Source organism: Acanthochromis polyacanthus, chromosome 11, assembly GCF_021347895.1.
Source record: "Acanthochromis polyacanthus isolate Apoly-LR-REF ecotype Palm Island chromosome 11, KAUST_Apoly_ChrSc, whole genome shotgun sequence".
NCBI classification, from domain to species: domain Eukaryota; kingdom Metazoa; phylum Chordata; class Actinopteri; family Pomacentridae; genus Acanthochromis; species Acanthochromis polyacanthus.
Genome location: NC_067123.1, coordinates 7,375,644 through 7,401,197, shown reverse-complemented (window position 1 = coordinate 7,401,197; position 25,554 = coordinate 7,375,644). Strand labels below are relative to the sequence as shown.

At 36.6% G+C, this 25,554-nt stretch overlaps 1 protein-coding gene and 1 long non-coding RNA gene across 10 annotated transcripts in view; one reads left to right on the top strand and one right to left on the bottom strand.

The window, feature by feature from the left end:
• Positions 1-25,554, top strand: part of LOC127536126 (hepatic lectin-like) — an 88,403-nt gene that overhangs the window by 52,139 nt on the left and 10,710 nt on the right. For 3 of the 9 annotated variants that reach the window (XM_051955622.1, XM_051955620.1, XM_051955613.1), the window contains exons 1-2: positions 19,643-19,769; positions 19,938-20,021. The exons of 4 other annotated variants lie outside the window; for them this stretch is intronic. In XM_051955622.1, the coding sequence (XP_051811582.1) occupies positions 19,712-19,769; positions 19,938-20,021 (142 nt within the window). In that variant the 5' untranslated portion in view covers positions 19,643-19,711. Of the gene's footprint in view, positions 1-7,642; positions 7,727-11,001; positions 11,116-12,749; positions 12,828-13,158; positions 13,311-13,410; positions 13,536-13,617; positions 13,954-19,642; positions 19,770-19,937; positions 20,022-25,554 lie in introns of those variants that run through there. 2 more of the 9 variants (XM_051955619.1, XM_051955618.1) reach the window with 2 other exon arrangements.
• Positions 1,174-6,859, bottom strand: LOC127536129 (uncharacterized). The gene is made up of 3 exons (XR_007945108.1): positions 6,102-6,859; positions 5,947-6,015; positions 1,174-5,646 (listed from the first exon to the last, which is right to left on the bottom strand). It is a non-coding gene; the product is annotated as an uncharacterized LOC127536129 (long non-coding RNA).

The window sequence follows — 25,554 nt, the reverse complement described above, 5'->3', positions numbered from 1 at the left end:
CCGACCACAGAGAGACACTGAAGGTAGGAACTTTAAATGAACTGGAGGCTGAAGAACAGGGAGCTTCAGTCACAACTGAACTTCAGCATTTATTTACTGCCGGACAACAGAAAGAAAATCCTCATTCAGTGTTGTGTCATGTCAATATATAATATTTACTGCTGGCTAAATGGAAAATCAACGGACCTAAACCTCATTTATGAAAGTAGATTCAGGTTGTTGTTTTACAGAGAAACATGTTTTATGTGAAGAAAGAAAGAAAGAAAGAAAGAAAGAAAATCCTTCAGCTATGTGTTTGAAATAAGACCAAAGCAGAAAAAAGAGTAACTGACCGTGAGAACAGAAGATGTTTAAACACGTCGGTATCTGAACCAGGAGGCGTGATGTTTCCTGTTGGTCTAATGCAGCTGCACACTTCCCACAATGACAAACTGTTTATTGGCTGTAAGTGGACAATAACACCTAAATTCTCCTGTATCTTCACACAACGACACTACCAGTTATTATCAGGTGAAATCAGCAGTGTGACAGTACAGGATATCAACATTTAAAATCCAGAATTGCTGCTAAAACTACAGATAAAGTGTGATTCATGTGGGTTTCTCCTGTTCTGTTGACATGATGTTGTGCTATCTGCTTTAACATACAGCTGTTCATGTGTTTCTCCTCTAAATGTTGGTCAGATGAAGCTGCTGAGTCTCGTCCTGTCAGATCCAACACAGCATCAAAGTTGACATCAGAAAGAGTGATTCTGCTGCTTCTCTCGGCTCTGCTGGCTGCTGCTCTCATTGTTATTTACCGTCTCTGTGAGTTTCTACGCATTCATTCATGTACTTTTACCTAAAAACAAGGTGAACCATGGCTCCAGTCTCAGGTCTCTGTACTCTGGACCTCTGAGTGTTTGGCTGCATCCTTTCCTCCATTCTGATTAATCTCAGTGGTGCTGAGCAGCAGTTCTATAGCATGATGCTGCCACCACCATGCTCTACTCTGGTGATGGTGTTCCTCCTTTCCAGGGCCGGCAGCTGGCATAAACACTCTATGCCGTTGTTTATAGCCACATTCACTAGAGGGGGCCACACCACAATAAGTGTGTGATTCACTTTTACGGTTTAAATATGTTAACTAATTTTTTTTCTATTATTTTGAACACTTATTGGTAATTGTCTCTATCGTTTTAAAGATACATTTTGAAAAAAATAAATGTTTGCTGTTAATCATGTGCATGTGTGTTTTAACCCAATTACAATGTAGGGGTACTACGTTATGATTTATAGCTCTCGTTATTAATAATTGGGGCACCACCTAGCATTCTAATGGCTAGGACATTTATTAATTAACATTAATAAAATTATTAATATTCATAAAAATTTTGATCAATCTCATATCAAAAAGTCTTGAATCCTCGGTTAAATTGACCACATTCTACACAAAGAAACACTTAAGACTGTAGTTTGATCTAAAATGAGGTATTTATTAACTATTTTATGAAAATAATGACAAGTGAACTATATACAATGTAGATATGGTGTGTGTGTGTGTGTGCGTGCAGGACTACATGTGTGTGTGTGTGTGCATATGTGGAATGTGTGAGAGAGAAGGAAATATGGTGAGGATTAGCCAGAGCTAACCTGACGAGGTAATCGGTAATTTGGATTAAGAATTCTAATGATTTGTAAAAGAATAAATTGATTAAATGAATTAAATGACCAAGCGGTTAGTACATCACCCATAGAATGGAATCAGAGCAAACTCAGCTGGAGTTATTGAAGTGAACCGTCATGGGGCTGGGACTTGCGGACCTTCAGAGAAGCAGCACACGGTCCGGACTTGCAGGTTCGGAGCGGTGTGTCGTCGTTGTTGTGGCCACGCTTGGATGTCCTGCCGCGGGTTGATCTATTCTTATGCAAAGACCTGGTCCAGCAGGTCTCCGGAGTTCTCAGCTGAGTGTTGCTTGGCTTAAAAATGATGGTTCTCAGGCTTTAGCCAAGAAAAACGGGTGTTGATGAAAAACTGTCCAATTAAGAAAAATAAATGCTGGTTCTGAATTGGTTCTTCAGATTAAAACGAATAACGAGCTAAATGTCTCCTTAAGTTACAAAAATATTAAGAGATAAATAGTTAAACTTAGATGGTGAGGGAATTTCAAAGATAGAAAAAAACGCACTTTAGGTAAGAAAATAATGGGAATCTCTGTCATGGATTCCTTAGGTAATAGAGTAAGAGAAGGTAAGAGAGAGCAAGCGAGCGAGATGTGGGCTACGGCTGACTTTATCTGTGGGTCCAGCTAAGGGGAGGACCTGGGCGGAGAGAGAGAACTTTTAGGCGCGAGTCTCTGGTGGAATTTGGAATCTCTTTGTTCTCACAGAGTAGAGAAGAAAGAGGAATCCAGAATGGATTAAAATATGATATTAAATGCGCAAAACACGATCTGTCTATCCCACCATATTCAGTTGTGTGAAAGTGAAACACGTGTAGATTAATACATATGTTCATATGATGTGAATCATTTCATTCATAACTATATGTTTATGACATTAAAAATATGTATCACAGTGAAAATATAACAACAAGTCAGAGATTTGGTAATAAGAAAGTACAATGGTCATCATTCAACCTAAATGGAAAGGAAATTCAGAGATTAATAAGGGAATTCAGTCCAAAATCCTGTGGGAGGGGTCAATTAACCAGGCATTTCGATATCTAGGCTTCTGTCAAAGATATAAATATCATTTTTGGATATGATGTACAACATAATCTCACTATAACTTTGGTAATCAGGAAAGAACAAAATAAATCTCAGAAATATGAACTTTGAAGTAATTAGTTTCTTCAGTTAAAGAGTGTGTCTCTCTCTGTTCCAGCCTTCTGCCATAAAGTTTTACGACTTGTTATCTGATCTGTGGAATGCAGAGACATCTCCGGCTGAGGGTCTCCGAAAGCTGAAAAGGGATTTTAGCATGAAAGTTCATTAAACAAACATCCATAGCATATAATTGAAAGTCATTGTCTTTAAAAAAGAAAAAGTTATTCCAGGGGTTTAAATGTTCACAGGAGCTCCATCCTTCTGTGAATGAAAACCTACAGAAATACAAATGTCTCAATCCTCCTATAGAGATGGGTGTTGGTCAGTGCTGGAGAGAGGGAGAGCTTATCTGAGTTTTGATCAGCTCAGGAATTCCAGGGCCTTTGCAGTCTTGCTACAACAAGCTGTGCACGTGATTTGGTAGTTGTCCTGTGCATGTTTTGGGGCCACAAAAAAAATCTTGCTTAGGGCCACCAAAGTCCTAGGGCCGGCCCTGCTCCTTTCATTCAATGTATTTTTAGGCTTATTCTATTTCAGTTCATCTTTTGCCTTCTGCTCGACCATCTCTAATTTGCTTGAAACATTTTTACCATAAACTACAAATATTTATCATAGTATCTATGAAATTTTACAATTAAATATCAAATGTTTTCTGAAATTTTTATTTTTAATTTTTTAATGACCCATTGACCCATTTTCAGCAGGATTTCTCACAAATTCAAATTTAAGGCTGTTTGAACAAGAATATCTTCATAGATATTAAAGTTAAACGCCTGAACTTTCTCATCAGGCCACTGATTCAGAATCTGAAATATTAGGCAAGTAGATTAAATCATCTCTGATTATGGGTGTGGTGAAAACTTACAAATATTTGAAGGGGCCATAAAATGTTCCAACCATGAGCACAATTTACAAAAAAAGAGAAGCACTCAGAGAGCACAGTACTCCACCAAGTCTGCTCAGTCGTTGTATGATTTCCAACGGGTAAAATCTTTTAAAAAGTCATGGTTCACAACAGTGGATTTGTAGTAGGATCACAATCATGTGATCGTTAGCTGATGTAGTGTTCACTTGTTGTCATGGTTACAGTGCCGTTATCTCGCAATGACACAGAAATATTTAATAAATCCATGGATCCAGACTATAAGCTGCATCACTGCCAGAATCTAATCACTTGGTCCTTGTGTCATTTCTGACCTTCCTTGAAAATTTAATCGAAATCCATTAGTCCATTTTTGAGTAATGTTGCTGACAGACAGACAGACAGACAAACCAAGGCTGATTGCAGAGGTTCCGCTTCCTTGGCAGAGTAATAATGATAATGCAGAAATCAGCTCCTGATGTCACAATAACACAATGTACACACACATGTAGCATACTGTTAATACGAAATATTTGGTCAAAAATTGATTTTCATGTCTGATTTACCATGAATGACAAGTTGTAGCACAAAAACAAAAATATTGATAGATAGTCTGATCAAGTAGAACAGCTTTGGAGTTTACAGTTTTCCAAATATAGGCTAACCCAGAGTTCCTTATAAAAAAAAATATGTAGGTGTCTTTAGTTTTCTAACCCTACTGTGTTCCTGAAGAAACAGACTGAACAGTTACAGTGCCTATCATAAGTATTCACCCCCTTTGCTGTTTTACCCTTTTATTTTTTTTCATAAATCAATCATGGTCAATAAAATTGAGCTCTTTTAACAAAAAAAAATATTGGAAAAAACTCTTTAATGTCAAAGTGAAAACAGATCTCTATAAACTAATGTTAATGAAAGAAAATTATATAAATGAAAATAATTGTTTGCATAATTATTCACCCCCTTTTTAATTTAATGGTCTAATTCAATAGAAGTCCATCAAATTGTTGCCAACAGTCTCACAGTTAGTGAAATGAAGATCACCTGAGTGGTGTGGGTGTGTTTCCAGTGATTGAGTTGTAAAACACCTGTGTCTGAAGGGTCCAGAGAGTGGTTGATCAGTATTACTGGCTACCATTACACCATGAAGACAGAAGAACACTCTTAGCAACTCAGGGAAAGGGTTATTGAGAAGTACAATTCAGGGGATGGTTACAAAAAAATTTCCAAGGCACTGAACATCCCCCGGAGTTCAGTGAAATCAATTATCAGGAAATGGAAGGAATATGGCACTCGTGTGAATCTGCCTAGATCAGGCCGCCCTCGTAAACTGGGTGACCGTGCAAGTAGGAGACCAGTGCGAAAAGCCACCAAGACCCCTACAACTACTCTGAAGGAGTTACAAGCTTCAGCTGCTGAGATGGGAGAGACTGTGCATGTAGCAACTGCTGCCCGGGTTCTTCACCGGTCAAAGCTTTATGGGAGAGTGGTGTAACCAATATGAAGTTGAGCTATATGTGTAGAAGACAGAAGATCCAGTTCTTTATGGAGCCAAAATGGTGTGAAAGAAAACCCCACAAATGAATAACTTTGAACAAAATGGTATTATTGAAAATATATATAGGACAAATAAACAAAACAATGTAGACAAATAATATGGCAATACAATAGGACAAAAACAAACAAAATCACAGCTTTTGCTGGTTAACCCAGAGTTTGGTTTTTACTTTCTTTCAAGTTTCAAAGTCTCTTGAGGTTTCACCTTGAGTTTGATCAGTTCAAGTTTTGATCAGTTTAGTTCAGTTTTTTTTTAGTTAGGAAGGGGGGGGGGGGGGGGGACCTTCAGTCCATATTCCATTGACAGTTCAAACGGGAAGAAAAAAAAACAATCCTACCAGCTCGCCACTTCATTAAAGAAGATTCTGTTCATTTGGAGTCTTTGGGATCCAGGTTGTGAGGTACACAAAAAAAACCTGACCTGAGGAGGTCAAAACAATACATAATCATAAATCTATTATGTTGCAACATTCATTTATAATTAAGTTTACCGGTAAACATTCAAACTTCATCAATACAAAACTTCAATACAAAATTCAATGCATTATGCTACGTAGCACTTCAGAGCAATATGGCTGCCGCTTTTGCATTAGTTGCAAACAACCATCAAAATATAACATTCACAGGGTGCTTTCACCAAACTAGCCCTGCCGAACTAAACATAACAAAATCAGGATTCAAGAATGCATACTTGTTATGGAAATTGAAACAAGCAAATTACCTTAGAGCGACTGCGTTCGTAAAACACGCTGTTTTAGAGCGGGAGTCCGGGCGAGTCACCAAACAAGCACTGTTTTGAACAACAGTCAAAATAAACAATCAGATTAGCCGCTATCATAAATGGGGTTACCTTTGCAAAGGGTTAAGGCATCTTACCGGTGCTTTAGATGGATGTGAAGTGTTCAGATAGGCTTGTAAGTTGCGTTTGTCTTTGCTAGACGCTGCACGCGATGCCACCAGCCACAGCAGCAGCCGACCTTCTGTGCATTTCCGCACAGGAGTATTTAGCAATGCCGCGGCGGAGCAACAGCCAATCCGAAACGGCTAATGTCAGCTGACAACGTCAAATTGTTCATGAATGAACACTGACAGCACTATGGATCTGGAGTTACAGTGGCAATGAGAAAGCCACTGTTGAAGAAAAGTCATATTAGATCTCAACTAGAGTTTGCCAAAAAGCACGTGGAAGACTCCATGGTCAAGTGGAAGAAGATTCTTTGGTCTGATGAGACCAAAATTGAGCTTTTTGGCCATCAGACAAGACGTCATGTTTGGCGGAAACCAAACACTGCACATCACCAAAAACACACCATCCCCACTGTGAAGCATGGTGGTGGCAGCATCATGTTGTAGGGATGTTTCTCAGCAACTGGACCTGGAAGGCTTGTAAAGATAGAGGGCAGAATGAATGCTGCAAAATACACTGAAATCCTGGGGGACAATCTTTTTCAGTCTGCAAGAGAACTACGTCTTGGGAGAAGATTTATTTTCCAGCACGACAATGATCCAAAACATACTGCAAAAGCTACAGAGGAATGGTTAAAAAAGAACCAGGTAAATGTTCTGGAGTGGCCGAGTCAAAGCCCAGACCTCAATCCTATAGAGAATTTGTGGCTGGACTTGAAAAGGGCTGTTCATGCCCAATACCCACGCAACCTGACAGAGCTTGAGCAGTTTTGCAAAGAAGAATGGAGCAAAATTGCAGTGGGCAGATGTGCAACACTGATTGAGACCTATCCACACAGTCAGTAGGATCTTTTCTTGTAATGAATTTTTTTTTTAAATTTTGTAGTTTATTAGACTAAATTATCTCACTTTTGCTTTCTGCTAGTAAAATATTCTTTTAAATCTTTTTCTTGTGTTTCACTGTGACGGTGCAGATTCACACTGATGGGGAAATATTCTCTGAAAATCTTCTGTCAGCATCGACAGCCACACAAACACACTGCCCATAACCCTAACCCATTTTCTGACGAAATTGATCTGAAACCCTCAAACTAAAAGAAAAACATCGACTCTTTCGATGCTAATCTGATCCTAACTGTGGCTTCACCCCAAAAAAACGGAAGTGGAACATTTAGTGAAGTGACCAAATGTTCACAGGAAGTTGCTTTTTGTTTTTTTATGACTGTAACTTGTGAAACTAAATTCAGTTCATTTCAGACTCTCTGAGAGTTGCACAGCAGGAAAATGCCTGAATCTGAAGTCCTGTATTCTGATGTGACGTTCACCAGACCGAAGGCCAACAGTGAGTCCATCTGTCTGTCTGCGAAGGATATGAAAGCTTTCTGACAAAACCCTCCAGAGAAGTGGGTTTTTTTGGTGCTTGGTTTTGGAAGAAGTGTGGCTGTTTGAACAGATATTTTAGCAGCAGTCCGTATAAATCAAACTGAGCTGTATCTGGTTTCATGTTTCAGCTGCAGAGACGTTTTCCCCATCGGCCGACACAACTTACTCTGAGGTCAAGATTGCAAAAAAGCAGCCGCCTGAAGAGCTGCCTGGTGAGTAAAACTAACCATCCATCCATCCATCTGTTCTCTATATACCGCTTTATCCTCGTTAGGGTCGTGGGGGGTGCTGGAGCCTATCCCAGCTGACTCGGGCGAGGGCAGGGGACACCCTGGACAGGTCACCAGTCTGTCTCAGGGCTACATATACAGACAGACAATCACACTCACATTCACACCTACGGGCAATTTAGAGTAACCGACTAACCTCAGCATATTTTTGGACTGTGGGAGGAAGCCAGAGTACCCGGAGAAAACCCACACATGCTCAGGGAGAACATGCAAAGTTTTTAATTTGATGAAGATTTGATAAATTAAGTTCCTCCAATTAGATTTAATTCACTAATGTTTGATTTTTGTTCATGCTTTGGTTTATGTGGTAGCTTATATAATCGAATATTTAGTCTCATTTTCAATTTTTATTTTATCTTTGACAGCAGTTTGTGTTTTAAAATCTAATATTTAAACCTTTAAAAAAACAAACAACAAATCTGAGTATAAATTACACACAATTTTAAGTTGATACAATAATCAACATTATTATGTCAGCACAACTTATTAACATAATATTTGTAATTTGAAAGTGTAGTTTAAAAAATAAATTTGATTTTTAATTTTGAAATGATACATTTAATGACGTGGTGAAAAAAGGTGCCAAGAATGAGACGCTTTAAAAGATTTTCTGTTAAAATAATAATAGCTATTATTATTATTATTATTGTTATTCTTATTTGTAGTAGTAGCAGCAGTATTATAGCAAAAAATTAAAAAATAATTATTGTTATTATTATTATTATCATTATTATATTAAATTTTTATTGTTGCTAAACAATTATTATTATTATTATTATTCAGGAAAAATAAAATATAATAATAAATATAATAATAATTGTTATCATTATTATTGTTTTGTTGTTTTTTGTATGAGTCAACACACATACAGGCTGGATTTCGACTTTAGTCTTCTCACATGTATTTTTTTGGGGAATTAACATCCTAAAACGTGCATGTGGCACCTTTTAAAGTCATTGATAATTTAATTAATTTGAATTTAATTCAAAAATCTCTGAAATTTAACTGCACAGGCGCGTTTCAGCAAAAGATTTCTGCACAATCAGGACACATCACAACACATCTGTGTTTGACCAGTGAGGATTCAGTTTAAAGCTGATTTCTCAGAACAACTCTGTGTCGACTTGTGGTGATTATTTCCTCAAAAGAGACTGTTGGGATCAAGAGTTCAGATTTATCATTTATTTCATCACATATTTGTCTGTATAAAAAAATATCACCAGTACCACCCTGGAAAGCAACAACATTGGAGGCTGTCAGCGACACCAGTACACAAGTCCATAGACAGAAGTTATTAGAGGGAAGGGAGGACCTGTTTTATCTCCAGAAAATGAGTCAAAGAGAAGTCGTGGTTTATTTAAGAAAATGAGGAAGTTGCTGTGATGACATGGCAGATATATGAAAACTCTTCTGTTTTAATGTCTTGTGCTTCTACAGGAGCAGTAGTTGTCCTCACGTTGCTTTAACTCATATCTCTTATTGGTGATTTATTTAAAGCTTTGTTCAGTCATATTTTGATGTTTATCTCCACATGTCCTACAAAATGATGACAGTCAAATATCTGCAGCACAGAGAGTTTAAACACAAAATACTTTATTTACAGAAGTGTTTTTCTCCATTATGTGTGTGAATATACAGTAATTTAAGCTCAAATATTTGAATTCCCTTGTGTTTCTTTAAGATACTGCAGTTAATCCAGATTTCTATGAAGTTTAGCGTTGTAGATTAAGTTTCTAAAAACTGAGAGGGTGTGTTTTTTTAAACTGATATGCAAATTTTTCCCCAAAAACAGCTAAATTATTTTAAATCTAATCATGTACACACCACAGAAAAGAACTAATATTTATTCTCTCAATATGTCACGTTTAGAATACAAGAACAGAAAATAGATAATTTTTTAAATATAGAAAGTGCAATAAATGTTTTTTTGACAAATATGTACATAAGCGCATTAATAGTACTACCAGTTGTAATAGAAATAGATTTAAAAAATAGCAATAGTATAAATTGCAAGTTTAATATTAAAGTGTTTCATTTGCATTCAGGAAAAATTCATTCTTTACATTTTTAAAAAACAAAACAAAGGTGGTTTGTACTTTTTCCTAATACAAAAAAATGTTCCTCTATAAAGAATAGTACTTTTAAAAACACTGTCTAGTATTATATTACAAGCAATCACAGTAAAGATGTGTGTTTTTTTTAGCTTTGTTTTAAAATTTGTTGTCTGTAATTGCAGCCAAAACATTAAAATACAGGGATGTGGAATAATATTGGCCCACCGATATTATCGACCTGATACTGGCACAAAAAGGTAATATTTTTCAATATCGTTCTAGTTTTGTTTTTTTTGTTTTTTTAGCCTTTTTTGCCTGCATCATGAAAACTGATAAAATAATGGCTGGATTTCAGTGGTATTCATCGGACTCATAGAGAGAGGGAGAGTGGGGAAATGTCATTTGAGACAATTAAAAAAATATATACATGGCATGTTTTCCAAAACTTAAGTTGAAATAATTTTCTTATTTTGCACAGACAATGTTTTCATTTGAAAGCCTTGTTGCATTTGACAATGCATCCATTGGGTCATCACAATAAAATTATGTATAATGTGTTAATTCCACCACAAGGGACATATGATCTTAGCTAAAATTAGTTAAATAGCCCATATATATTGGTATCGGCTGATATCGGCATCAGAAATTGAGAGTTGGACAATATCGGCATATCGGTTATTGGCAAAAAAGCCGATATCGGACATCCCTATTAAAACATTCAGATATTATGGTTTGTGTGAGTGAACATGTTTAGTACATGTGGACACACAGCATTAATATTTATTCAAACGAGGATCACACAGAGCTAGAGGCTTCATTTGCAATACAGATGTTGACAAATAAATAAGACATTTAAAAAACATTAAAAATGATGGTTAATCTATTAACAAGGACAATTAACTTAATAAAATCCTCAAGAGTAATTACAGCAACTGATATTTTAGACTATCATTTTTTAATTAATGATATATCTGTGCTTTATAGTAGAATATTCTGCAGCAAAAATCTTCTTCAATTTTCTTCCAGATGATATTACTGGAGAAAGCTGATCATTTGTGGTGCTTCATTGTGCAATGTTCCAGTTTTTGTGGCCAGAAGTTGCACATATTTATCTGTTCATCTCTTTCTCTGTTGACCGTTCAGCCAGTTTCCATGAAGACGAGTCAAGCAGAAAACTTAAAGTCACGTCAGAGAGAGTCGCTCTGCTGGTTCTCACTGTTCTGCTGGCAGCTGCTGTCATTGCTCTCGGTGTTACCGGTGAGTCTGTGCAGCTCTTAACACCAATAAACAGCTGATTAAGGTTAAATGAGACAGAAAATGTTTGTGCCATTAAATTTGTAGTACAACAGAAGAAACTACACCTCTGTACAATATCACTTAAATGTCAAATGATTCAAATTGTATATTGAAGTAACTGCATGATTTCTAAGTTAAACAATAGAACATTTCCTCTCATGAAAAGTCAGAAATAAATACTTTAGAAAGACTATGTTAAAAACACAGGTTTCCAAGCAGAAAGTGATTCCCAATCAGCCAAACCGCATAAAGGTGGTTATAAAATGAGCTGTCAATGGGATAATGTTTTTAGTTTTTGATTTGTGGACTGCGTCTATCTGCATGTCTGCCTCATGGCTCCATATGAACCAGGATTGGAACTAAATAATGTCATTGTATGATTCACAAACATGGAGAAGAAAACAGGAACATCAGTGAGAAACTAAAAGTCAGTGAATCACAATGTCCACAGTAATCAGGAGGTATAAAAGGAGTCATAGTACCACTAATCATGGCCGCAGTGGTCGTCTTTTAAAACGCCTCCACTGACAGTGAACTACTTTCACAATCTAGCAGACGGCAGCTACTTCAGACTTAACACATGGGTTATTAATGGAAATCTGAGTTTCTGTGGAGCTCAGACAGTGTGAAGAGAAGTTCAAAACATTAACCTCTATAGACGGAGGACGAAAAAGACACGCTTCCTGTTTTCAACACAAAACTGTAAGTTGATACAAGCTAAGGAGTTCAGAAAAGAACATTAAAAGAAGCCTGATGAATGTTGAGAGCACATTCTTTGGTCAGATGACACCAAGATACATTTGTTGGGTCCATTTGGTGTGAATCTGACCAGGACTACCTATGGATGGACACTCCTGACAGTGAAGAACAGAGGTGGGATGGTGATGATATGAGATGAGATACTTATAGATGCACCATGAATGTCTGTGGAAAAACCAAAACACTGGAAGATAAAACGACTTCCAGTCTGCAGAAACTTGAAAAAGAGTAATATTCCAGCATGAGGACCATCCAGAGAACAAAATAACAAGACGTTCTAAAGAAAGAAAAAATAAGTGAAACTCGAACCTGGTCAAGTACATCATCTGACTTCAACAGAACACCTTTGGGGTATCTTCAAAAGAAAGGTAAAACAACAAACCCCTCCAGCAAAGTCTGAAGAATGGCAGAAGAACAAGTTGGTATCCTCCATGTAAAGGAGGACTGAGTCTGTCACTAAAAATAAGGTTGGATGTTCAACAGCATAGTAATGATAATGTTCAGACTTCTGTTGCATTCAGTTACTGCTTTGGGGTCTGTATTTATAATGTAGAAAATCTAGAATGCTGGTTTTTAATTTGACACAACAGCAAATATCTGTTGTTCAACTTATAAGTAATACAATTACTGTAGGGTGAAAAGATTTCAAAACATTTGACATTTCAGTGATGTTGTTCCAGTGTACTCTACGTTTCACTCCAACAGATGTGTATTTTAAGGGCTTCTGTTGAGAAAAATCTGAAACAAACCACAAAATCAGTCTTTACCCCATTTTAGTGAGACTGAAAAATCTGAAACCGACTAATTTCTTGTTTCTGTTGTCGTTTTTATATCAGCGTTTGACAACAAAAGAACCAAGGAAGATCTCAAAAGTCTCAAAACGGAGTTTGAAGCTTTAAATAAAAGTCTGTCAGGTGAGGATTTAAGACAACAGCGCTGCAATGCTGGAGAAACTTGGATTGTTTCTGACTTTCTTCAGAGTGATTCAGTTTAATGACACACAGCTGATGTGAACATTCAATCATTCATCATGATTCCTCTCAACTTTTTTGATGACAAACTTTGACGTTTTAATTTTGACATTCATGTAAGTCATGGATTTGTCTTAAATTAGTGTCTTCTAATAATGATGACTGAATAACTGACTGATGCTTTAAGTTAAACTGTAACTGCTGCACAGAAGAAGCCTCCTGATGCCTCCAAATCACACAAACATCAACAGTTTGTTCTGTAATCTCTTCAAAGATGAGCCATGTCCAAAATGTGAAGCAGGCTGGGAGCATCATGGAGTAAAGTGTTATAACTTCACCACCAATAAATCATCCTGGGAAGAGAGCAGATGTTTCTGTCAAAGTCAAGGAGGAGATCTGGTGAAGATAGACAGCAGGGATGAGCAGGTAGAAACTCTGCTGCATTCTCATGTATATTATCACAACTTTATGTTTCATCATCTCAGCCTGGAAAAGTCTCACAACTTTCATCAACTTTCCTGTTCAGAGTTTCCTGGAGAGACGACTGAGAGACGTAATGGAAAAAGCTGAGGACAAGTTCTGGATCGGCCTGACCGACTCAAAAGAAGAAGGCAGATGGTTGTGGGTGGACGGCTCACTGCTGGATGAAAGGTTTGATTCTCATCAAAACATTCTGGTTCGTTTTCAAAATCAAAACAACCGAGATTTATTGAATCTGTTCTTCTTCTGTTAGGCTGAAGTTTTGGAGCTACAAGGAGCCAGACAACCATGCAGGATTTGATCCTGATGGAGAGGATTGTACAAGGATGGGGGAGAAAGCTGGAGCTTTTGACCTGAAGTGTTGGTTCGATAAACCCTGCAAAGTTCCTCACAGAAGTATTTGTGAGAAACCTGAAAAAAATGGCCACCTCTTATATGTTTGTGTCTAAAGTTCACTTCAGGTTTAGAAACAATCTGAGTACAGGATACAGAAGGTGGAGCGATGCTGTTTTAATAAAGCTAAAGTCACAAACATTTAAAGATTCCCTGCAGACTTCTTCAAAGACAAAATAAAACTCTTCTTGCTGAACTCTGTCTGTCTGAGACTTCTTTTTATCTGCTGTATTTAAAGGTCCAGTGTGTCAGATTTACAAGGATCTATTGACAGAAATGGAACATAATATTCAGAATTGTGGTTTCATTGGGTTAAAATCACTTCAAAATAACAGTAGTTGTGTTTTTATGAGCTCAGAATGAGTTCTGTATATTTACAGAAGGAGCAGCTCATGACATGAAGAACCACCATGTTTCTACAGGAGCCCAGAGAGGACAAACCAAACACCAGCTTCTACGTGTTTGGAAGAGGAGGGTGAGCTGAGAGATCTTCAGATGGTTGTAATCTACCATCTCACCACTAGATGGCACTAAATCCTGAACACTGCATCTTAGATTGAACTGCTGAACCTCCATCTGTGGACAGACTGACACAAAACTAATAATAAAGTCTCTTTATTTAGTAAAAACATCTGTTATCAATTACAGTCATCTAATCTGTGCATTAAACCATAATAATTAGTTGGAACAAAATGATCATGTCAGACTGTTTCTGAGCATTAATTATCTATTAAATGAATTCAAGCTTTCAATAAATACATAAAAATGGACCAACATATAATCTATGAGCTCACTGTTACAGAATATAAATTACTAGTTTGACTCAGAAAAGAAACAAAAAACAGACTGTAGATAAAGCCTCCTCCTCATCCTTTGAAGGAAGGTGTTTTTCTTTTTTCTTTTTTTTTTTACAAAAAGTTATGAAACATAAAAGCGTTGATCATCATTTCTTCCTGAGACGCCTGAAGAGACGAAACATCTACGGCGAGTTTGGACTCTTTTCTGTCGACCAAATGTTCCAGAAAAAACAAAAAATACCACAAACAGCTGTTTTACAAGATGAATGCTTGCAGACGACATATTTTTATGTTGCAGAGACAGTTTGATCAACTGAAGGGTGAAGTCTGGACACAATGATCCGACCACAGAGAGACACTGAAGGTAGGAACTTTAAATGAACTGGAGGCTGAAGAACAGGGAGCTTCAGTCACAACTGAACTTCAGCATTTATTTACTGCAGTAAAACAACATTATCTGCAGAAACAAACCTTGTATAATCTCAATATTTACTGCAAGCTAAATGAAAAATGACCAGATTTAAACCTCATGTAATAAAGTTTTTTCATGACTCGTCTTTATATGATGGTGGTGATAAAAGTTGTGGACGCTTTAACTTGATGTGTGACATTGTGTCAGAATAAGACATTGAAAGACCTCAACAGCTCCTGAATTTCTGGTCAGAAGGCACACACGGTATGTGAATGTAATTGTATTTTGTACTGATGTTTTGTTTAAGTTTGTGTTTTTATTTGTGTTGACAAAATCCTCATGTTCGTATCATTATTTTCTCTTAGTTTTTCACGGTGTTTGCTGGTGAAGAGAAGATTTGCTGTGGCAAAGAGAAGAATAAATACTGGTGTAACATCAGTTGGAGCGTGGCTTATCTGTACCAGAAGTAAAACTTTGGGAGCAGTTACAGGGTTCATATTGCTTTATACTTATTTAGTGCATATTTCTAGTCAGTAATGGGTTTTATGTGAATATTTATAATACCAATAATAATAATAACAATACAAATAGTAATCATTAAAAAAATTAAAATGTGCAAAACCTTCACGAATATCCATCCATCCATTCTCTATATACCACTTTATCCTCACTCGGGTCGCAGAGGGTGCTGGAGCCTATCCCAGCTGACTTGGGTGAAGGCAGGGGACACCCTGGACAGGTCGTCTTCAGGAATAAAATTCCAATAATTCCTTAAGTTTCCCTTAAAAGTTTTATTCGGAAAAAAATCCCCCAAATTTGGAAAGAAAATTCTTGGAAATATTTTCAGCAAATGAGTAAACTCTTCAAAAAAAATGTTAAAAATATCTAAAAGTTATTACATATATATCAATACAACTTCTAATATTTTCTTTAAGAACATTCATTTGTTTTTTTACACCAGAAAATGTTGAAAAATTTCCCCAAAATGTTGAAAATGAGGACATCAGAATTTTCAATGTGAATATATATATATACACACATATGTTTTCCATATTTTCAAACGGGTCAATTTTTACCCGTGGGACAACATGAGGGTTAAATATGTGAATATTACAGAGCAAACATTGAGCTGAGCTTTGGACTGGGTCATAGGGTCGTAGAGGGTGCTGGAGTCTATCCCAGCTGACTCGGGCGAAGGCAGGGGACACCCTAGACAGGTCACCAGTCTGTCACAGGGCTACATATACAGACAAACAATCACACTCACATTCACACCTACGGGCAATTTAGAATGATCAATTAACCTCAGCATATTTTTGGACTGTGGGAGGAAGCCGGAGTGCCCACGCATGCACAGGGAGAACATGCAAACTCCATGCAAGATGGAATGAAAGATCCCGGGCCCAGGCCAGGATTTGAACCAGGGATCTTCTTGCTGCAAGGCGAAAGTGCTAACCACTATGTCACTGTGCATGTTACGATCCAACCTCTCGGGGTTGGCTGGATGCAACAAAATAACCAGATGTTATTGGTTTAGGTTAAGGGATTTATTGCTTAGTAGTAAAAGGAACGAAAAAGTGACAATGAAACACAAGACTGGTGGGTGTTGCTAAAACAAAGAACGGAATAAAACATAACGAAGGCTAACAGAGTTTGTAACTCAGCTAAACACAAAGAAAACAACTAAACTCCCTAGCCAAACCGAACTACAGAAGCAACACCCACCACCAGGAACAAAAGCTAATACAAAAGGTGTACAAAACGAACTAAACAAAACTGGTGCCTCTGAAGAAGTATACATACTGAACACAGTTCACAAATGCTCAAAATATGAAGTGGCTTCTACACACAGTTGGCAGACTACGAATTGGAGCCTCAATCTCCACTGAGATGTAGGGCTCCACACCAAAGCTAAAGCCACCAACAAAAGGTCAAAGTTGTCTGTAGCACCCACCACAAGTACTTCCAGACTGAAAGACCACACAGAACCACAACACAGAACCACAATACAAAGAGGCACCAGGGTGGACTGGTCAAAGTACCAGCCACCAAGACTAATGGCATGGTGGGACTTTATAGGTAGCAGGTGTGGTGCCTGGCTGCCTCTGGTTGGTCGGAGGAGGAGGAGCTGGAGGGTGGCCCAATCAGGACGGCCGGAGGGCAGGGAGAACCAGACTGGAGTGCAGGTCGTCATCAGCTCTGTCGTCAGATGAAATGGCTGGCAGCTGGGGTTCCAAAGGCTCTGCAAAAAGCCCCAGCTGAACCCAGTGGTTAGCACTTTTGCCTTGCAGCAAGAAGATCCCTGGTTTGAATCCCGGGGTGGACCTGGGATCTTTCTGCATGGAGTTTGCATGTTCTCCCTGTGCATGCGTGGGTTTCCTCCGGGTACTCCGGCTTCCTCCCACAGTCCAAAAATATGCTGAGGTTAATTGGTTACTCTAAATTGCCCGTAGGTGTGAATGCGAGTGTGATTGTTCGTCTGTATATGTAGCCCTGCGACGGACTGGCGACCTGTCCAGGGTGTCCCCTGCCTTCGCCCGAGTCAGCTGGGATAGGCTCCAGCACCCCCCGCGACCCTAGTGAGGATAAAGCGGTGTATAGAGAATGGATGGATGAACCCACACACAAATTACTCCCAAACAAATGCCCTACAAAACACCACCTCAAAACAAGACGGCACACCAATACTGATGGCCCTAACAGTGCAGCCTAGACTAAATATTCAATATTTATTTTATTTTAGAGCTGAAATTTAAAGTTGTTGTCCAGTTTTTTTCTTGCATTGAAATATTTTATATTTAAATTTATTTTATTTCTTTTTTTAAATGATTTTTGCAAGTTTTAATGTAGTTTTTGTCCTTTTTAAAAATAATTTTATATTTTGATCCTGTGGTCTTGTTTCCTCTTTATGAACCAATATTACAAGTTGCAGTCTTGCTGAATTATCTTATTTAAGAATTTAACCTGACATGTTGCCATCCATTTTTCTTTTTCTTTTATTTATTTTTTGTATTTTACATTTCTTTTTATAAATGCATTTTGCAAGTTGTATTGCTTTTTATGTCATGTTTTTTTGTATTTATATTTAATTTATTTTTTTTAGAATTTGATTAATCAGGTTTTCATCCTGTTCAGTCATATTTTTCAAAAATATTTTTCATTATTTTTTAAAATCAGTCTTGTTTCTGTTAACTGCTGCTAATTTGATGATGCATGTTGTATTTTGCTCCTTTATTATCTGTATTTGTTGATGTTCTGGGAAAACATTTATAATAATTAAAATGACAGAGAATATCTTTAGAGAATATCTAAAAAAAATTCATCTAATCACTTTGGAAACTGATTCTGGAATAATATTTTACAAATTAAGTTTATTATTATTATTATTATTATTATTATTATTCTTACTTGAGTGAAAAAGCTCCATCTGCTTGTGAAGACGATGAGATGCAGCTAAAAGCTCCAGATGAAGCAGACAGTGTTGGTAGTGAAAGATCATTCTTGTTGATGGAAATAAAATAAAATAAGAATAAGAATAAAATAATTTATAAAAGCGAGTTTGTGAATGAGATTTTATGTAAATTAAGTTTGTTTATGAGTAAAATGCTTTAGATTTTTTTCAAGCAGCATAGAAATCCCATCAGTGCAAAAGGGGTTCTAATCTTTCTTGATCTTTCATGAGGTTAATAATATCATTAAGAACACAGTGAAGGAGGAATGTTAATGTCTGTCTTAAGATGTCTTTGAATAGCTGTCAGTCTGTTTTATTGTTTCACTGTTAATTGTTTATTTGTGTATCATGTATCTGTTTTATATATAAATTTATATTAATTTTGTACAGCTGCTATCTTGGCCAGCTCTCCCTTGTAAAAGAGATTTCTCGTCTCAATGGGACTTCCTGATTTAAAAAAAAAGGTAAATAAATAAATAATAATAATAATAATAATGGATTAGATTTATATAGCGCTTTTCTAGGCACTCAGAGCGCTTCACAATGGATCCATTATTCATTCACTCACACATTGTCACTCGCAGACTGACGGAAAATACAGTCAAGCCCAAAACTATTCATACCACTGGAAGATTTTGAAATAAAGTTACTTTTATTCAGCCAGCTAGTTTTTCTGGATTGGAAATGACACAGGCTTCTGCCAAAAGATAATATGACGACGTACAACAGCAACATTGTGGAAATAATTATTTCTCAGCTTTTATTTACATTTGAACTAAAAGTGACATGTCCTAAATTGTTTGGGGAATAAATGGTTTCAAGCTTGATTGTAAATCTTCCTAATAAGGTCAGTAGGATCTTTTCTTGTAATGAAACATTTTTTAAAATTTTGTAGTTTATTAGACTAAATTATCTCACTTTTGCTTTCTGCTATTAAAATATTCTTTTAAATCTTTTTCTTGTGTTTCACTGTGACGGTGCAGATTCACACTGATGGGGAAATATTCTCTGAAAATCTTCTTTCAGCATCGACAGCCACACAAACACACTGCTCATAACCCTAACCCATTTTCTGACGAAATTGATCTGAAACCCTCAAACTAAAAGAAAAACATCGACTCTTTCGATGCTAATCTGATCCTAACTGTGGCTTCACCCCAAAAAAACGGAAGTGGAACATTTAGTGAAGTGACCAAATGTTCACAGGAAGCTACTTTTTTTTTTTTTTATGACTGTAACGTGTGAAACTAAATTCAGTTCATTTCAGACTCTGTGAGAGTCGCACAGCAGGAAAATGCCTGAATCTGAAGTCCTGTATTCTGATGTGACGTTCACCAGACCGAAGGCCAACGGTGAGTCCATCTGTCTGTCTGCGAAGGATATGAAAGCTTTCTGACAAAACCCTCCAGAGAAGTGTTTTTTTTGGTGCTTGGTTTTGGAAGAAATGTGGATGTTTGAACAGATATTTTATCAGCAGTCCGTATAAATCAAACTGAGCTGTATCTGGTTTCATGTTTCAGCTGCAGAGACGTTTTCCCCGTTGGCCGACACAACTTACTCTGAGGTCAAGATTGCAAAAAAACAGCCGCCTGAAGAGTCGCCTGGTGAGTAAAACTAACCAGCAAAAGAGAAATTGTGGCCTTGAGGTCGTCATGAGGTGAACAGATGAAGCTATTTTTATGCAAGATATAGTTTCGTGTTCTTCAGTCACACTGAAACAGAGCAACATGAATGTTACTGCATGTAATGAAATGCATATTCTGTCTAACAGAGTTTAAACTTCTAACACTGTTTCATTGGAAAAAGTGTATTTTTCCTTTAAAAGGCAACAGCTCTGAATGTAATGCAAATATATAAAATGATATTCAATTCAAGGAAAAATAAAGATAATCCCTTCATGTCGCATCAAAAAGCCATTTAAAGGAGAAATAAGTGCTTTTTAAAAACCATATATTGTAAGATTGTAAAAGCAATAGCAGGTCTTCCCCCCAAACCTCTCCCCTACGTTCCTGTCTGCCTTTTAACTTAATCTGTCAAATAAAGTCAGAAATGGCCAAAAAATAACTTAACAAAGAAATAACAAAGATAAGTGAGGAATTAAAGACGCAATAAAAGCGACACATTTGGTTTTAACACTGGGGTGACATGAAATCTTGAGAATCAGTTGCTTAATTTTCTGCATTCTGGTGAATTTTTCTGCGTCACATTCTTGTGGGAATGTTTTTATTAACCCGTTAAAGTACGGCGGCCCGCGGGCGGGCCGTTTTTTTATCGGTATACGCTTTTTTTTAAATAGAAGGACACTGCAAACACGATTATACAAACACTATACACACATAGAAAGCTGAGATTCTCATGAATCCGCCGGTATAAACCACTTTCAGATGTGATTACCACAGCGGGTAATATAAACACATTTATCCAACAAACAACAAGTCAAGTAAACGTGCACAGCTCACCTGTCGACGCAGTTTGGACGCTCGTTTCTGGTCATAAAAGAAGATAATCCACAAAAACCGGCCAGAACCCAAGCTTAGCCATCCAGAGGAAACAATCCAGTATAATACTTTGGCCAAAACATGTCTCGAAATAGGTAAAAAATCCAGAAAACGATCGGCTCCGTGCGCGTGCACGCGGCGCGTGGTGGCGCTGTGCGTTTCATATTCACTGCATCTTTCTATTATAACTTTATCATACACGGTCCTATTTTCTTTGTTCGCGATTCAAAATGGATACTGGAGGCTTCTCGACCGCTTCAAACCGGACTTCAACCAATCAGGTGACTCGTTTCCGCCTACTTCGGCGATTTAGCCAACCATGGCCGAGTCTGACAGATATCGATTACATCACTTGATTGACTTGTTTCTCAGCAAATCACGCCGGAGGAAACGTTAGATTGACAGGCCTGGTAGCCAATGAGCTTGCTGAATGGCTTGCCTATAAATCCCGCCTCTGCCAGCGGCTTTATATGATATTTCATTCGTGAGCTCCGGGGTCCACCTGCTGTTTCTCTGTATTCCTCTCAATCTGTGTGTGTGATCGACACTGAAGCCTATCTGAAGTGATTTTTTGAGTTCTTTATGAGTTTTTGGAATGAAAATGAAGTGGAAAATGAAGTGAAAAGGAATTTATACCATTCTGTAGAGAGTGTGCACAGTGTATAAAGAGTGTATCCAACATTGACAGGGGCGGAGCATATCAGTACAAATACATGTGTGAAACACTCATTTCTTGTAGTATTGCTCTGAAATTTTGACCTGAACTATGTAAGACCCCAGGCTTTTGCAATATTGTGTTTTCAAGCTGTTGCAGTGCTGCCACACTGATTTTCAGGTGTTTTATTAGGGAAAAAATGTAGGCGAGAAAAAAAATTCATCCTAATTCAGTGTGTTCCAACATACATAACTCTGTGCCAGTAGCACCTAGAGTAATTCTGACTGCACTGGGTGAAAATTCAGGTTGTCAGCTTTCAAATGAGACCCCAACCATGCATGTACTCCAAACAGTTCAAGAACAGCATTCAATTTACTTTCTGTAAATCTCAGTAGAAATTTCGGGCGGAAATTGACCATGTACAGGAAGACATACACTTCCAGATAATGCAGTAAAACAGTCAGGTATTCTGTATTACTGTCAAATAATTACTCCGCTGTGAACTATGAAATGTTAACGCAGCAGTTCACATCAATGTTTTTGAATTTTGACAACGTCTAAAGAAATTATGTTCAACCACCAAACTACACTGAGTTGGGTGAAGCAGATTTTCTCTACCATCATAAGGTGTTTTTATTATTTAATGATTAGCATAAACACAAGATTTAAGTTCATTACTCGTCATAAATGAAGCTGCTCTGATGAGCTTTTCTATGTGTTTGACAGGAACATTTAACTGTTATGTGTTTCGTTACTGTAATTATGAACATATGTTTTTAATTTGATGAAGATTTGATAAATTAAGTTGCTCCAATTAGATTTAATTCACTAATGTTTGATTTTTGTTCATGCTTTGGTTTATGTGGTAGCTTATATAATCGAATATTTAGTCTCATTTTCAATTTTTATTTTATCTTTAACAGCAGTTTGTGTTTTAAAATCTAATATTTAAACCTTTAAAACAACAAACAACAAATCTGAGTATAAATTACACACAATTTTAAGTTGATAGAATAATCAACATTATTATGTCGGCACAACTTATTAACATAATATTTGTAATTTGAAAGTTTATTTTAAAAAATACATTTGATTTTTAATTTTGAAATGATACATTTAATGACGTGGTGAAAAAAGGTGCCAAGAATGAGACGCTTCTGTTAAGATCTTCTGTTAAAATAATAATAGCTGTTTTTATTATTGTTATTATTTGTAGTAGTAGTAGCAGTATTATAGCAAAAAAATTAAAATAATTATCATTATTATCATTATTTTATTTAATTTTTTATTGTTGCTAAACAATTATTATTATTATTATTCAGGAAAAATAAAATCATAAAATTTAATAATAAATATAATAATAATTGTTATCATTATTATTGTTTTGTTGTTTTTGTATGAGTCAACACACATACAGGCTGGATTTAGACTTTAGTCTTCTCACATGTATTTGTTTGGGGAATTAACATCCTAAAACGTGCATGTGGCACCTTTTAAAGTCATTGATAATTTAATTAATTTGAATTTAATTCAAAAATCTCTGAAATTTAACTGCACAGGCGCGTTTCAGCAAAAGATTTCTACACATTCAGGACACATCACAACATATCTGTGTTTGACCAGTGAGGATTCAGTTTAAAGCTGATTTCTCAGAACAACTCTGTGTCGACTTGTGGTGATTATTTCCTCAAAAGAGACTGTTGGGATCAAGAGTTCAGATTTATCATTTATTTCATCACAGATTTGTCTGTATAAAAAAATATCACCAGGACCACCCTGGAAAGCAACAACATTGGAGGCTGTCAGCGACACCAGTACACAAGTCCATAGACAGAAGTTATTAGAGGGAAGGGAGGACCTGTTTTATCTCCAGAAAAAGAGTCAAAGAGAAGTCGTGGTTTATTTAAGAAAATGAGGAAGTTGCTGTGATGACATGGCAGATATATGAAAACTCTTCTGTTTTAATGTCTCGTGCCTCTGTAGGAGCAGCAGTTGTCCTCACGTTGCTTTAACTCATATCTTTTATTGGTGATTTATTTAAAGCTTTGTTCAGTCATATTTTGATGTTTATCTCCACATGTCCTACAAAATGATGACAGTCAAATATCTGCAGCACAGAGAGTTTAAACACAAAATACTTTATTTACAGAAGTGTTTTTCTCCATTATGTGTGTGAATATACAGTAATTTAAGCTCAAATGTTTGAATTCCCTTGTGTTTCTTTAAGATACTGCAGTTAATCCAGATTTCTATGAAGTTTAGCGTTGTAGATTAAGTTTCTAAAAACTGAGAGGGTGTGTTTTTTTAAACTGATATGCAAATTTTTCCCCAAAAACAGCTAAATTATTTCAAATCTAATCATGTACACACCACAGAAAAGATAAGAACTAATATGTATTCTCTCCATATGTCACGTTTAGTATATACAAGAACAGAAAATAGTTTTTTTAAAGATATAGAAAGTGCAATAAATGTTTTTTTGACAAATATGTACATAAGCGCATTAATAGTACTACCAGTTGTAATAGAAATAGATAAAAAAAATAGCAATAGTACAAATTGCAAGTTTAATATTAAAGTGTTTCATTTGCATTCAGGAAAAATTCATTCTTTACATTTTTAAAAAACAAAAGTGATTTGTACTTTTTCCTAATAGAATAATAATGTTCCCTTATAAAGAATAGTACTTTTAAAAACACTGTCTAGTATTATATTACAAGCAGTCACAGTAAAGATGTGTGTTTTTTTAGCTTTGTTTTAAAATTTGTTGTCTGTAATTGCAGCCAAAACATTAAAATACAGGGATGTGGAATAATATTGGCCCACCGATATTATCAACCTGATACTGACACAAAAAGGTAATATCGTTCAATATCGTTCTATTTTTTTTTTAGCCTTTTTTGCCTGCATCATGAAAACCGATAAAATAATGGCTGGATTTCAGTGGTATTCATCGGACTCATAGAGAGAGGGAGAGTGGGGAAATGTTATTTGAGACAATTAAAAAAATATATACATGTCATGTTTTCCAAAACTTAAGTTGAAATAATTTTCTTATTTTGCACAGACAATGTTTTCATTTGAAAGCCTTGTTGCATTTGAGAATGCATCTATTGGGTCATCACAATAAAATTATGTATAATGTGTTAATTCCACCACAGGAGACATATGATCTTAGCTAAAATTAGTTAAATAGTCCATATATATTGGTATCGGCTGATATCGGCATCAGAAATTGAGAGTTGGACAATATCGGCATATCGGTTATTGGCAAAAAAGCCGATATCGGACATCCCTGTGACAGTCCTCCTGTGTCAGTCCTCAGAGCAGACTCATCTGCCAAATGGCAATCAGCTGTGCTGCTCTACACAGCTGGCGCAAATGACTGATCAGCATCAGATAAAAGCCCGGCTCCAGTCACAGCTGATTGCCGGCTCATTGACTCATCCTCCCTGCAACTCTCGTGTCCTGCCATCCGCTTCACTCTGCTCTCCTTGCTGCACGTCACTCCCCGGACTCTGTTTTCCCCCTTGGACTCTGTCTCGCTAGACTCTGGACTGGACTCAGTAAGCCTCCTTCCCCTTTTGATTTAACCTAGTTTTATGTGGTATTTAACCTCAGCCTTCAGGTCCGTTTTCTGTTAGATTAGTCAGTTTTGTTTAGTTAAATTTCTCTGCTGTTTCCCACCTGCTTCCTTATTTAAGAATCTGTTTTGTTTCCTTATTAATCTTACCTTCCTGCGTTTGCCTGCTGCTTGGGTTCAAACTCCCGTTGCATGACACATACCTATTAAAACATTCAGACATGGTTTGTGTGAGTGAACATGTTTAGTACATGTGGAAACACAGCATTAATATTTATTCAAACGAGGATCACACAGAGCTAGAGGCTTCATTTGCAATACAGATGTTGACAAATAAAGAAGACATTTAAAAAACATTAAAAATGACGGTTAATCTATTAACAAGGACAATTAACTTAATA